General features: G+C 48.3%; 1 protein-coding gene across 1 annotated transcript in view; it reads left to right on the top strand.

Annotated features, from left to right (window-relative positions):
- The first annotated feature begins 8,062 nt into the window (after positions 1 to 8,062).
- The window catches only part of CIAPIN1 (cytokine induced apoptosis inhibitor 1), a 13,875-nt gene continuing 6,382 nt past the window's right edge, over positions 8,063 to 15,555 (top strand). Inside the window, exons 1-4 of the mRNA XM_045293901.1 lie at positions 8,063 to 8,310; positions 12,271 to 12,468; positions 13,056 to 13,208; positions 14,648 to 14,724. Coding sequence (XP_045149836.1) covers positions 12,312 to 12,468; positions 13,056 to 13,208; positions 14,648 to 14,724 — 387 coding nt within the window. The 5' untranslated portion in view covers positions 8,063 to 8,310; positions 12,271 to 12,311. The remainder of the gene's footprint in view (positions 8,311 to 12,270; positions 12,469 to 13,055; positions 13,209 to 14,647; positions 14,725 to 15,555) is intronic.

Raw genomic sequence — 15,555 nt, 5'->3', positions numbered from 1 at the left:
TGTAGACATTTCCAAACACCAAAGCTGAAATAACTGCAGAACGAACACCTAGCTATCTACTACCTAAATTCTATACTATCAGTCGTGTGCTTCATCTCATTTTCTGATGCGTTCATTACGGGCCTCGGTATTCGTCCCTCAACACTCCAACCATCATTAACTGGAGTTCAGCATTAGTTTACGGTTCTCTTAATGGCGTGGCATTAATAGACAGTACAGTGTACAACTCTTAAGTGTACCACGTTCTGCACTTTGACAAATGTATAAACTGAATCCCTCTAGACGAGCATTGCCACCACCGCCTCTCAGGCCCTCTCCCGGCAGTCTCCACCAGACTCGGCTCTGAGCTAGTTCACCCTAGATTAGTTTCGCCTGTTCTAGAAGTCCATGTCAATGCAACCACCTTGAGGAAAATGGCCGAGACCACATCTGCCCTCCTCTGGCTTCACAAGGGAGGAGAATCCCACTCCTCAGCAGCCCAAGGCAGAGGTCAGACATGACCTTCCATCCTTCTGGACTCGTTCGGTTTTTACTGTTCCTCTCAGGGCACTCGACTCTGCTGGGCGGTAACTCATTGCAATGGCTACACACAACTCAGAAAATATTCACAATGATGGGTGTTTATTAGGGATGCTAACAGGTGGTCACAGGTCAGGATCATAAAACATTAAGGATACCGTCACTGGTCCACAGAAACACCTGTCCTCAGCCTTGTGGTCCCCTGGCCTCTGCCTCTGTGGATCAGGAAGCCAGTGCACTTCTCTGCCTCACAGTCTCAGTCTCGGGGCTGTTCCTCTGCTGTCTCGTGTTCTTCTTTTTCAGCCTCTGGTTTCAGCACACCGTTGATAGCTCTTCTCCCAGGATGGTCCCAGGAATTCCCTCTTCTGGTCTCTGGGATGCTCATTCTCATAGCCAGGGAAATGGATGAAGTGACCAATCTCATCTTTTTGTGTTCACACACCCTCTTTGCGTAGTCCCACCCAAGCTTCTGGGGGGGAAGTACAGAGCCATAGATAGAAGACCCATATTGAGAAAATTCCACTTTGCCACACGTGGCCTGTTTTCTGGCTGTACATTTTCTTTCACTTGGTAGGATGCTCGTTAACGGCAAAGGAGCCCATTCTGACTCCTGGAGACTCTAGAGGGCAGAGAACAGCCCCTGGGGCATTCTCAGGTGGCACTCTTTACAGGATCAGGAAGCTTCACTTTTCACCTAAAGGAGCTGGTGAGTTTGAACGCTGACCTTGAAGTTAGCGGTCTGGCGCTTAACCCTTGACACCACCAGGGCTCTCATCGCTTAGTTTTGCGAAACATTAGATCATTATTTTTTCCTCTCACCAAGCTTGGCAGACAGACATGACAATCAGGAGTCAGAAACGACCTGACAGAAAACAAGAATGCAAATAGTTGTGCTGGTCTCACCTAAAGGTTGGCGATTCGAACCAACCCAGTGGCACTTCAGAAAGAGGGCTTGGTGGTCTGCCCATGTAAGCGTCCAGCCTAGAAAATCCTGAGGGAGCAGGTCTACCGGCAGTCACCATGAGTCGGGGGCAAGTGGAAAGGAATCAGGGTTTGCAGTTGCTTCAGTATTCCATTAAGAAATAGTATTCTTGATAAGACACCTGGTCAGTATTTGGGTGTCGTGAATAAAGCTGCTGTCAATGTTTTTGTACAAATCTTTCTTGTAGGCATATGACTGTGACCTCTTGGATAAAGGTCCAGGAATAAACAGATTGGCTGGGTTATAGGCATGACTTGCACTAAACAGTTTGTAATTGTGCATGACAACAAAAGGGCACTCATCTCTGAGATTCTAGGACACAATGCTTCTGGAAGGGAATGAGCATCTGGACAAGAATAACAAGGGGGAAATAGTCATATGGTGTCAATAAGAAGGGACGCAGTCCCAAATTAGGATTGCGGAACCACTGTGGTTCATGGGGCAAAGAAGTATGATTTCTGATGTACATTTCTGTTATTGTGTTGGGATGAAGACAGGGCTTTCTACTCCCATAGTTAGTCTCAGAAACTCACAGGCAGTTCTACCCTGTCCTATAGCGTTGTGATGAGTTGGTATCGAGTTATCAATGGGAGCGGGTTTGGGGTTTTTTGTGTGTGTGTAGCTACTGTCAGTTAAACGCTTTCTATTTATGGGTGAGGTTGGTTTTCCATTTATGGTAGCCACAAAGTTTCCTCCTACGTTCCAAAGCCTGAGATACATGAAGAAAAACGCTAACATGTTGTGCGCTCTCAGGGGATTCCGACATGTATGACAGTGCAGATTGCCCCACGGGGTTTCCTAGGCGGGCGAAGCGAGCAGATCAGCGGGTGGGTTCGAACTGCCGGCCCTTCTGAGCCAAGCGCTTTTACTCACTCACTCATGCTCCTCACTTTAGATGCGGTGGCACGGATACTATGAGGCTATCCCAGGATTGGAGAAATGGCGGGAAATGACAACCGGCTGGGAGACGCGGAACTGGGCGCTCCCCGGGGCTGTTTCCCACGCCGTCCCTCCAGGGGTCCTGGACAGTAAGTTGTGAGCTACGAGACTGGGTAGGCCGAGTGGCCTTGGGCTGGCATTCCCCAGCCCTCTTTAGGACTCTTAACTCTGTTAACCTCGACCCAAGCCCCGTGGGGCAGCCAGTCCAGCCTGTGGCAGCTACGAAGGCGGCCTCGCGCCGAATGTCCTTCACCTCACCTTGCTCACAAGCCACCACGGCGGCTTCTTCGCCCCGCGCACAACCCAAGTCGACCTCGCGCCCCCTCCCCGCTCCTCCCTGGTCCCCGTTTGGGCTGCCACCTCACCAGGCCGGCACCGCAGCTGCAGAAGCCTCCAGCCCACCCGGCCGAACGCCCAAGACACGGCCGCCGCCATCTTGGAAGCGGGCACGCCCCTGCGGACGCGCCGATGACGTCGACGCGCAGCGCCGTGACGTAGCGGCGCAGCCAGTTCCTCCCGCCCCGTCCCACTGGAACTCTCCTCTCGCGAGAGGCGCGGAGCCGGCGTCCGCGGAGAAACCGGGAACGAGCTCGGCCGCCAGGTGAGCGTTCGTCCCGAGAACCCGACCTTTCTAACGGCCCCTCCCCAGCCCACCTTGGTCCCCACGTCCTCTCAGTCCCCGTCCCCAGGCCCGCCCTCGGCGGGGATGTCGCTGGGGCCACCCTCCCAGGGACGGCGCGGGCTTTAACCGGGAACAGCCGATGCCCGGCGCGGGCTGCCCTGGACTCCGCTGGCCGGGGCCACCTAGATCGAAGACCCGCTTCGACCAGGTGGCAGCGTGTCCGTTTTCTGCGTTTCTGACATTGGGGGAGCTGACGTTTTGGGCCCTGGCAGCCAAGAACGAAACTCCAGAGGTGCCCGAGCGCACAGGTTGTAATTTTTGAGCTAGCTTCTAGGCGTGCCTGAACCTCCAAGATACTGCGTGGTTCCACCTGAATATTACCTCCAGCTTGCCAAATCGTGGGAACCCGTGTAGCATGCTTGCAGGCCGGAAGTTCCACAGTGCCCCCGGCAGTTCGAAGGATGTGCAGATTTGGGAAAGGCCGAGTGGCTCCTTCTGGCATTGAGTTTTAGAGCCCCAGCGACCTGAGGAGGTGGTGGTGGCCTAGTCGAGGGACAGGAATGCGAGGACCGGGTGCCTCCCTGGGGGGAGGTCGAAACTTTGTCCTCCTGCATGCAGTGCATTCGGGGTTAACTCACTGCCTGTTTGGGTTCTGAGTCCATCGTTATTATGGTATCAGACAAGACAGCCTCGTATTCTCCCCACATGAGGGTGGGGAGGTCAACTGCCGCCCTTGAGATTAGCAGCCCAAAGGACACACACTACAGGCCACCAGGGCTCCGCACAGGCTTCAGGGGGAATAAGTAAATGGTTTTCACTTTGGGCACACGAGTTCACATTTCATGTATTTGTTGTTAGACGTTTTTTGGTTTTGTATCTTTTAACTTTTTATTGTGAATTAAATGGGGGTTTACATTTCAGATCATCGATTTTGTATTTAACAACTTAAACTACTTTCCTCCTCCAACTGCTTGTGCGCCTGCCTTCCCCCTGCCCCCTCCACTTTTATTTCTTGCCTGTCCATCCACTCCCAAACCATCAAAGTTTGTTACTTCCGGTATGAATACCTTTGTCTTGGTATGTATTAATGGTGATCTCATACAGTATTTGTCTTTTTCTTTATTGACTAATTTCACTCACTGCCACTTGTCAAGTTTATTACACTGTGGTGGCTTGTATATTGCTGTGATGCTGGAAGCTATGCCTCTGTTATTTCAAATACCAGCAGGGTCGCCCACGGTGACCATGTTTCAGAGCTATCAGACTAAGAACAGACTGCAAGAAGGAATAGGGTGTCCACATCTGAGAAATTAGTCACTGAAAATCGTATGAATAACAGCAGCACGTTGTCAGCGATAGAGCCAGAAGTGAGCCCCTCCGGTTAAAAGGCTCTCACAGTAAGGCTGGGGAAGGGCTGCCTCCTCAAAGGAGAGTCAACCACAATGATATGGATAGAGTGAAGCTGTCGGGGCCTTCATTTGCTGACAGGGCATGACTCACAATGAGAAGAAACAGTTGTAAACATCTGTCAAGAACTGGAACTTGTCCTGAGTATGAATAGGAAAATTGAAAGTCATCACAAATGGCATTGAACACATAAAGGTTAGCATACTAGGCAGTAATGAGCTGAAATGGAGTGGTATCGGCCATTTTCAATCAGACAGATGGTTGATCATACCGATAATGACAAATCAAGAGGAATGGTGTCATCGAAAAGGATAGTTCAGAATGTATCTTGAAGCGCAAGCCTGTCTGTGGTAGGATATCTGCACATGGAAGGAGATCCAGTCAGTACAACTATTATTCACATTTACACATCTTCCACTAAAGTTAGTGATGAAGAAATGGACGAATTCTACCAGTGTCTAGTGTGAAATTGATCAAACATAATCAAGATACATTGATAGTGATGGTGATTGGAATGCAAAAGTTGTAAACAGGAAGGAGCGATAGTTGGAAAATATGACCTTGGTGATAGAAATGAAGCTGGAGATCGCATAATAGAAATTTGTAAGACCAATTAGTACTCATTGCAAACACCTTTTTTAAAACAACAAATGACTACATATATGTACTTCCCCAGAGGGAATACACAGAAAGCAAATGGACTTTATCTTTGGGAAGAAATGATGGGAAAACTCACTATCAGCAGTTGAAACCAAGCCCGGGACTGACCAGACCCGTCAGTTACTCCTGTATAAGTTCAGGCTGAAGCTGAAGAAAAAACGAGTCCATGACAGCCAAAATAGGACCTTGAGTACAGCCCACTTGGATTTTGAGGACATCTCATGGATAGACTTAACTCATCGAGCCTTAATGACAGAAGACCTGATGAACTGTGGAACCATATCAAGAACTTACACAGAGAGAGGAAAAGGTGATTCAAAAGAAAGAAGGAAAAGATCAAAGCGATATCAGAAGACACTGAAACTTGCTCGAGCAAATAAATGGAAGAAATGATCAAGTCCAAGAGCTGAACAGAAAATTTCAAAGGAATGCTTGAGAAGACAAAGTGTTGAAATGAAATGTGCGAGAGAACCAAAATGGAAGAATGTGCCTAACATTATCTCAAGCTGAAAGAATTGAAGAAAAACTTCAATCCTGGTGTTGCAAGGAGTGACACATGGTTAAATAAAACCAGGAGAGACGTACATAGGATTGCATCCTCTCACTGTATTTACTCAATCTTTATATGGGAGGAAAGAGACCAGGCTAAGCCAAAGGCACTACTCAAGAAGTTGGTATGTAGTTCCCCATTTCTTAAAAGAATGATCCTGGGATATGGGTTGGAACCACATTGTTTATAGATTGCTTTGGAAAAGTACTGAAAAACTCGGCTTGTACACGAGTATATACGGGGATAGAGTGTTCTGTGTCTATCTAAAAGCTATGTGAGTGTGCCTTTATTGAATCTCTTTCTCAGTGTTCTGTCCTTCAAGAGAGTATATTGAAGTATCTTACTATTGTTGTATTGTCCATTTCTCTCTTTAACTAAAAGTTTAAATAATGTATCAATGTACGGTGCATATTTATTCATTGTGGTTATATCTTGTTCCACTGGCCCTCTAGTTGTTATGTAATGACTTTTTGTATTTCTCATGATGCATTTTGCCCTGAAGTCTATATTTTCAGAGACTAATATCGCTACTTAAGCTTTTTAAAAATTGCTACTCAGGCTATTTTAAAATTGTCATTAGCCTGATATATTTTTCCATCCTTTGATTTTTAGTCTATTTTTGTCTTTGTATCTAAAGTGTGTTTCCTGTAAGCAGCCTATTGATAGGTCTTGCTTTCTTACCTGCTACTTTCTGACTCTTGACTGGTGTCATTATTGATTGTGTGTGAGTTTGTTGCTGTCATTTTGCTGTATATTTTTTTGTGGTATTATTAGTTTATTCTTATTAAATTTCTATGCTGGGTTTCTTTTGTATGTTGATTTTCTTGTTCTTTTTTCCTTTGCTGTTACTTTATATTTTACTAGATTTTTTCATCTTTTATGTTTTGGTGAGGTTTATCAATTTTCTTTGTGATTACCTTGTTATTTGTTATTTTCTTCCCAAATTTAAGAGTGTGTTCTTGTGAACTGCTTGTCTCTACCTCCATTCAAATGTTTTACAGCTACATGTTTTCACTCTGCTTTCTCTGTGTTTGTGTTCTTTGCAGATTCATGTCTTTGGCCCCTATTTCAGTCTTGTTCTATTTTAAACACTGCTTTAAGTGGGTTGATCTCTGAGCAGTGATGCTTTGTATGTTGATTTCAGGCTTGTGGTCGCTGCTTTGTTGATTTTCCGTCCAAAGAGCTACCCTTGGAAGTTTTTTGTATATCTGGTCTTTTTTTGAAACAAATTTCTGTTATTTCTCCTTGCTTGGAAATACCCTTATTTTCCCCTCAGATTTGAGGGATAATTTGGCAGACTATAACATTCTTGGGTGATGAATTTTTTTCTTTCTGGGTTTTAGAATTGTCATTTGATTTTCTTCTTTCTGGCATAATTTCTGCTGAAAAATCTGAGCCTATTTTTATCTTTCTTTTTAAAAAAAAAATCATTTTATTGGGGGCTCGTACAACGGTTATCACAATCCATACAGGCATCCATTGTGTCAAGCACATTTGTACATTTGCTTCCCTCATCATCCTAAAGCATTTGCTTTCTACTTGAGCCCTTGGTATCAGCTCCTCATTTTTTCCCCTCCCTCCCTGCTTCCCCCTCCTCCATGAACACTTGATAATTTATAAATTATTATTATTTTGTCATATCTTGCCCTGTCCGACGTCTCCCTTCACCCACTTCTCCACTGTCCGTCCCCCAGGGAGGAGGTTATATGTAGATCTTTGTAATCGGTTCCCCCTCTCTACCCCACCCTCCCTCCACCCTCCCGGTATCGCCACTCTCAGCACTGGTTCTGAAGGGGTCATCTGTCCTGGGTTCCCTGTGTTTCCGGTTCCTCTCTGCACCAGTGTCTGCGCCTATTTTTATTGATCTCCCCTTGTAGGTAGCTTTCCCCCCAGTCTGCTCTTGAGTCTCACCCCTTGTCTGACCTTGGGAAGCTTTACCCACAGTATGTTACAGTCTTTTCCTTTTGGGGTCTCTTTTGTTTCAGCTTCTTGATCTTTTGTGTTTCTCTCCTTTTATGCTGTCAGGGACGTTTTTCCCCAAGACTTCTTTTTTTTTCTGTTCTGTGTTCTGTGCGATTGTTTGTTTCTTCTTGTTCCGGGAGCCCAAGGAGACCCGAGTGGTCCCTTCAGTAGTGTCCCGCATAGTTCTGTGGCTTTCTTCACATTTCCACTTACTGTTGTTCTCGTGGATTGGAATTAAGAAATCTGCCTTGAAGCTCACTAATCTGGCTTTTCATTGCTTCATCTCTCCTGCTTTGTTCTTTTAAAGTGTAATTTAATTCTTTTGTCTTTGTGTTAATCTTCTAGATTGCTACTGTGTTGTTATTATAAGAGTTCTAATTTTTCATTTATATTTTCCATAGTGCTCTTGATATTTTTCTCCATTTGTTGAAAGTACCCGAGCACCATTCTCCTGAATTGTTTCTGTTAGCTCAGTGCCTGTTGACCCAGGAGCCCGGCACTGTTTGCACTGCTCTCCCGCTGCGCCTTCGCCGATGTTCCCTGCAGCAGCACGACGCATCTGTGAGGAGGCGCGGGGACAGTTGACTTCGTCATGTGCTCCAAGAAAGGAGTAACAAACACCACCACAAGGAGAGAATGAAAAGCACACTGAGCAGACCCTCCCCACAGGTGTGGGGGGTTGTTCCTGGGGTCCCTTTGGCACAGCCGCGCCGGTTGGGAAAGAAAGAAAAAGATGACTTTACTCGCTCAGTCTCAGGCCATAGGCAGCAGGCCCCAGGCTGCCTCACACATCACTTCTCGAGACAGTGACTCCTTGTGAGAGTGAAGGGGTCAAAAAATAAAAAGTTTAAGCTTAGGCTTCAGACCAAGACATGGATGAAAGTAGCCCTGTTAGTGCTGTCAGGTAAGCATTGGCCTGCTAACCACAAGGCTGGCGGTTCTAATCCACCAGTGGCTCTGAGGAGGAAAAACAAGGCTCGTTGTTCCTGTAAAGAGAGAGTTACAGGTTCAGAAACCCTGTATAGGGCCACTCCAAGTTGGGATCACTTCAGTGGCAGCAGTCAATTTGGTTCAGACGCTTTAAAAACAGATGAGTATTGATACAATACTCATACTCAGTACTCATTACGGTACTGAGACAGCCACATTTACTGCCAACTTGTAACATGTAGAAGAGCCACGGGCTTGCCACAGCAGAATTCCCTAACAGCCGTGGCGAGGCAATGCCTTTTTCTATCCTTGCCTCCTTTCGGATATTAAACTGGGCTCTGAGTCACAGCTCCTAAAGGTGTACTGCATGTGGCTTAGGAGCCTTTGGGGATCACTTTTAAAGAGAGTCACACTACCACCACCCCCAGAAAACTCGGATGATGAAAAAGAGAGAGATGTTGCCTTGGAGACACTTGGAAAGAAAGCTGTGTCCAATTGTATTTGTAAAATGCTGACCGAACGTGGAGGCTTTCTCGGGTTTTTTGTGGGGAATAGAAGGATTTCTCTTAAGTTGTCTCCCCAAAATATATGCCAGATTTAGCTTGAGGATGACTGTTCACTAGGCGGTCAGCAAAAGTAGGTCAGAGCTTATTCTCCCTAACATCAGCCATCAAGAGTGGGTTGGGAGTCACTCTCACTGAGAGGTGTCAGCTGTCTAGATCAAGCAGACACCACTGCTTATCCCACAACAAATAGGGCCCATTCCTTTCTGTTATTGTTCCCTTGAAGCAGTGCCCATAGGCAAGCCCGGGACCACTCTAAGATGACTAAGCTTAGGCTACTATCTTGCCACACATGCCCCCCTATTCCCTCCTATTGCACGTTCACCTCCAGGTCATCCATCCCCCTCCTATTGCTTGTATTGCCTATGTTACAACTCCTCCCTATGACGCAGGTTGTTGTGAATTATATTGCCCCTCTCTGTGACGCATAATGCTGTGATGTATCCCCCTAAAGTAATATCATGCATGGTTAGCAATAATGAGGCTCCCTGGTTCCCGGGAGGGCGGCTGAGGAAAGGCGAGGGCGGCTGAGGAAGGAGGGCTGCTCCCATGAGGGCGGTGGATGGGAGGGCTGCTCCCGCAAGGGAGGCGGCTCCTGCTCTGGAAGCCGGGTTCCCCCCACGAGGACCACCAAGCGGGGCGGAGGTGAGCGATGCTACCATGTAATATGTCTGACTGTATTATTATATTATCTCTCATGCTCTCGATGACTTTAATATAACGCTTATATATCTCAACCGTACAATTGTGCATTACCGAACCCGTGGGTAGTATTAGAAGCAGCGTGTGGGGGCTGGCCCCTCACCCCCCATCCCCCCCTCAACAATTTTAATACTACAGTTTTTGAGGGTTAATGTTTAATAAATGCGTTTTATGGCCCCTGCTAGCCATGGGATACTAGGCGCGGGGTGTGTGCGGTGCAGAGCATTGTGTGTGCTGGTGCCCACACTGCACACATGAACCTGCACACGGCTCCCCGGAGAGTTCTTCCGCTGGCCCGGCTGAGGGGCACGGATGCATTTTATAGGACTCTGGAGCACAGCAAATCAAGACTCAGGAAAGTGGAGGCCTGCGTTGGTGCTCTAAGAGTAATATTTTATGGCGTGCGGGGAGCCAGACCCTGCTGAGTGCTCTACATATTTTTATCTTGCCAGATACTTTTACAACAGCTTTGCAAAATATGAGGCACAACCCTGCATTATTAATGAGAAAATCGATGCAGAACAGCTAATTACTCACCCTCGGTCATGTAGCTAGATAGAGCCTCTGGACTTGGGTGTTCACAGCCTGTCCTCCATAAAACTCTGCCCACACCATCACTGGACAGGCCCAGACAGCTGGCTGTGCCTCCAGCTAATGGGTGAGCTTTGCCTCTGGTTTTCTTCCAGGGGGGCTTTCCTGTGAGCGCAGCAGGGCGCTTGTCCCTCCTTTCTGTTGTCCCTGCCCCCATGGCCCCTGGCTGGTTCTTCAGGCTGAGATTGAGCCCTAGTTTCTCACGTGACTTCATCTTCCTGGTCCTCACAGTGAGCTCAGCTGGCCGTCGGGCAGGCACTGGCCTGCTCACCACAAGCTTGGCAGTTCAGGTCCCCCAGCTGCTCTGAGGAAGAAAGACGAGACTGCCTGTGTCCGTCAAGATTTCCAGCCTCAGGTAGCCGTGAGTCAGAGTGGAGACAATGGCAGTGGTGGGCGTGTGGAGTCAGGCACTCCCCGTGGAAGGAACTAGATAAAAAGCAGAGATGAATGAAACGCACGGTTCTTCACAGGAAGGGTCGCTTTGGCTGGGGCTAAGCCGGCGAGCAGGAGTGGTGGGAGATGCGGGGAAGCCAGATCCCAGAGGACCTGGCTGCAGAAGGCGGAGGAGCGATGCGGTCAAGGCCGTGCTGTAGCTGGGCGTGATTCTGGCTAACCTGGACATGCTCTGTGGGCCACGAGGAAGCAATTGTGTGAAAGCGAACCTTTGAAAGTGGAAGGGTGGACTGCATGTGGCCGCGGTGCCTTTCCAGAGTGTCTGTGGTGGCGCCACGTCCCTGTCACTGAGGGAGCCCCTCTGCGCCCTGCCACGCGCCCAGCAGGAGGCTCATCTATGGCCGTGCTCTGCTATCACGTCTGCCATTGCTTTATTTTCTGAGGTCCTTTTAGGTCAGAACCGAGGTGGCATTAATGTTTCAGAAGGAAGGACGGGGCTGAGCAGAAGGCTCCCTCCTGACCTCATTTCAGGATGAGCAAGTTCTGCAGTCGCCGCAGGATCGAGTGCAGGAGCCGGAGGGGTGGTTGGTGGGTGGGGGTCTCTGCAGAGGCGGCAGCCGGGCCTTTCCAGGCAGTGCCGTTGCCCTCCCGAGTTTGTCTGACCTGGGCAGTCTGAAGCCTCCAGTCCCTGGCTGGAATGCGAGTGGCGTCTCATTAAAAGCCGAGGTTCCAGGGAGGTGATGTCACTAAGGCGCTTTGAACCATCTGCCTAATGGCAAATGTTGAAGATGGAGGCAGAGCAGACTCAAGGGCATTGAATCTCCCCATCTTGCTGGAAGAGGAAATGTCAGTATGCAGGTTGCTAGGTCCAATGTGTCATCCCGTAATAAAGAAAGTGATGAACGTGTGGGCCGGCTTCTTTGCCCTCCTTGCTGAGTCCCGATTCTGCTCACTTCTGTCTGACTGTTTTGTAGTCTCTTTACACAAGTTAAGGAGCCCTGGTGGCGTAGAGGTTACATATTGGGCTGTGATCCGCATGCTCAGCAGTTCAGAGCCCCTAGCAGCTCTGTGGAAGGACGACTGGGCTTCTACTCCCATAAACAGTTACAGTCTGGCAAAACCTGGGAGTCACTATGACTCGATGGCAGTCGGTGGTTTTCTAAGCATCTCCTAAATCAGAGGAAATACCTTGCCTGCCTCCTTCCTCCTTACTTATCCCTGATCCCCTTCTTGACTCAGGATCCTCTCCCTGCCTTTGGGGGAAGGTTTGGGATCCGGAAACCTTGAGACACAGTATTCATTTATTCATCCTAAAGAGCCCAAATAGCAACCCCAGGAAGAATTTCCGACGCTGCCAGCAAGCTTGGTGGCTGTAGGTCTGAGTTGGGTGATACTTTTGGTCTTGGAAGGAGCCATGGATTAACGCGGGTATGCATTTGTCTCTGCTCAGCCTCGATCCTCCTTTGGCCGGTGTCCACCAGTGCTCGAGGAATGGCCGATTACGGAATCTCCGCCGGCCAGCGGGTGGCTGTGATCTGGGATGCGTCATCCCCCGAGGAAGCTCTGAAGTGTCTGGTGGAAAAGCTTCGAGCGCTGACCGGCAGTGAGGACCATGTGTCTGTGGAAAACCTCAGCCAGCTGTTGCAGTGTGAGTTGCTGGCCCTGTGTCCCTACAGGGTGGGGGTCTGGGTCTGTTTTGAGAGGCACAGCACAAGTGGCCTGCCCTTTCCCGTATGCGCTGCAGTGGGCTAAGAACGTAACCAATTTGTCTTAGCTGGTCCACGTTTTTGGCTAAAGCTTTTGCTTATCTAGCTCCCTTTTAACTGCCTTTCTCTGAGCACAGGACGGGTATGACCTCGTGAGACGGGAGAACGGGCTGCCACCCCACTGGCCCTCTTGCTAGGCATGCTGAGGAAGTAGGGTGTGCTGGCCTCCGTCCCTTGGGGGAGACTTGGGCGATTGGGAGGTGGCTTCTGGGGCCCAGGTGAAGGCTATGTCTTCTTTTAAATCATTTTATTAGGGGCTCGTACAGCTCTTGTCACAATCCATACACACATCAGCTGTGTCAAGCACCTTAGTACATTCATTGCCCTCATCATTCTCAAAACATTTGCTCTCCACTTAAGCCCCTGGTATCAGCTCCTCATTTTATTCCCCTCCCTCCCCACTCCCCCTCACTCATGAACCCTTGATAATTTATAAATTATTGTTTTGTCATATCTTCCTGTTTTTCAGCTGCCCACAAAGAATCCAGCTTTGACGTGATCTTGTCGGGCGTGGTTCCAGGAAGCACCACTCTGCACAGCCCTGAGGTTTTGGCTGAGATGGCCCGGATCCTTCGGCCTGGTGGTTGCCTTTTTCTGAAAGAGCCAATAGAGACAGCCGCAGGTAAGACATTCTTCTGGAAAGACTCGAGTTGAATCTTTGAGCATGCTTGCTACAGCTCCCTGAGCAGCAAAAAGTGTTTGGCGAGCAGTGTTTCAATAACAGAACCTTCTCCCTGGGGTTAGATCAATGTACAACCGAAGCAGCAGCTCTGAAGACATTGTGACCTTTGACCAATAAGCGGCCGAGCAAACTGGCAGACCCCTCCCCGAGGACAAGTGTGCGGCGCTGGAAAGGAGCAGACAGGGACGCCCCGACATAGCAGAGCAGGCTTAGAAGCGACAGGGAAGCGGAGGGTGTGACTTCAAAGGACAGCACAGGGGAGGTGCTGCAGGGACGCTTGGCTCTCGGTGGTGGTGGTGCGTTCCCAAATCGACAAGTGATCAAATAGTGGAAAACAACACGAGCACACGTGCGCGCACGTGCAGCTAGTGAAACATGAGTATGCCCCGTGGGCTGGGCTGTGTCAGTTCCCTGGTCTTCATGTTGTACTGGGTCTACATGCAGTTCCCATGGGCAGCCACTGGCAAAGGGGCTAAGGGGCAGGAGACCTCCTGAACTCTTCCCCTGCCTCTCAACTTCATATGAATCTATCACTTCCTTTTTTTTAAAGAGGTTTTTACATAGTGATTGGAACTGTGGAAATAATGGGGGTAATTAATGATTCAGATGAAGCTAATGGCCTAAGAAATGGAAACCTTTTTGACTCAACGGTGTAACTGTTAAAAGAATCACGCAGTTCTGGATTTTTAGCATGGTTATTGGTCTTTGAATCAAAATGGAATGTTCTAGTTCATCAAAGATGATAATAGAATTGGAAAGGTGGTAGAAATTTATGTATATATGTATATACACATGTACATTTATATAGTTAATCTGGAAATATAAACTTAGGATGTGTTTAAAACCTCCCAAAAAAACAAATCTATTGTCATCAAGTTGATTTATAACTCATGGCAACCCTGTAAATCATTATAAGGGTAGAAAGCCTCATCTTTCTCTTTCGGAGCAGCTAGTGGGTTTGAACTACTGGCCTTGCAGCTAGCAGTGCAGTACTTACGCAACAGCTCCATCATTAGTTAGCTTGGCTGGGAATTTAAACCTCCGCTGGCTGAGTACAGTGTCCATCTTAGGTCAGGACTGTAGATACAAATAGAGTGCCTGCAGTTCTGTGCACTGTACAGTGCCTAACCCACTCTAGTCGGCGTCTCCTGGCCGTGCCTGGAAGGGAAGTGCCCACCCCCGAAGCAGATCTCCATGAGGCACCACGATAATGGCATGGTGACGCTTGGCAGTGGGTAGCTCAGAATGCTGTAAACGCCGTTCACTAAAATGCATCCGCCTTAAACTGTTTTGATACCTGCTGACCCAGATAAGATAGAGCCTTTATTTTTTCCTGCTTTGACCTATACAGCTATTAATTGGCATTTTCCTCTTGGCAGTTAACAATAGCAAAGTAAAGACAGCATCTAAACTGTGTTCGGCCCTGACTCTTTCTGGTCTTGTGGAAATAAAAGAGGTATGTTTGTAGACACCTTCTTTGCTAGGTATTTAGCATCGGGTAAATCAATACAGTGGCTCTTTGTCAGAACTTAAGGAGAGATTCAGGGGAAATAACAGTCCTGAAGACCAGGTGATAGTTGATGCTTAGAAAGAAAGGTGAGACCAATTGAGAAATACTACCTGAGGGAGGTAGAGTGATGCCCCTGGAAATGGGTCTGCTCTGAGGAGGCTCAGCTTGGGCCCATGGGGGTGGAGGCGTGGTCTCGTCTCTCATTGGAACTGGCTTAGTGGTGGGGACCGCTGAAGCCGGAAGAGCCACTCAGACCCACGTCTTTAAGCATCTAGAGCAGGCGTCCTCAAACTACGGCCTGTGGGCCACATGTGGCCCGCTGAGGGCATTTATCCGGCCTGCCAGGTGTTTTTGTGCTGTTTGTTTTTTTACTTCAAAATAAGATATGTGCAGTGTACGTAGGAATTTGTTCGTAGTTTTTTTTAAAAAACTATAGTCTGGCCCTCCCAACGGGTCTGAGAGACAGTGAACTGGCCCCCTGTTTGAAAAGTTTAATAAGGACCCCTGATCTAGGGCATCCATCACCCTCAGAATTTTGGCAAGAGGCTAGAGTAAGTCAAGGGGCAAAGTCTCAATACAGTGTTGAAATTCAAGAGATACTTATATTTCTTCGTTGCTCTCCAATGTTAAAGTCTTATTGTGCGTGTGAGATAAGTGTTAGATGTGAGAATGGTTCTGGTTTCAACAGTACCAGTGACTGGCCACGTGACCTAGGGCCGTAATCTCTGTATGCCTACACCGTACAGCCCTCTCCAGACTCTGTATGGGGTCATGGGC

Source organism: Echinops telfairi, unplaced genomic scaffold (assembly GCF_000313985.2).
Source record: "Echinops telfairi isolate 266 unplaced genomic scaffold, ASM31398v2 ScPeMD7_2291;HRSCAF=2852, whole genome shotgun sequence".
Classification (NCBI taxonomy): Eukaryota; Metazoa; Chordata; class Mammalia; order Afrosoricida; family Tenrecidae; genus Echinops; species Echinops telfairi.
The sequence above is the reverse complement of the archived record's forward strand: the minus strand, read 5'-3'. Positions and strand labels throughout refer to the sequence as shown.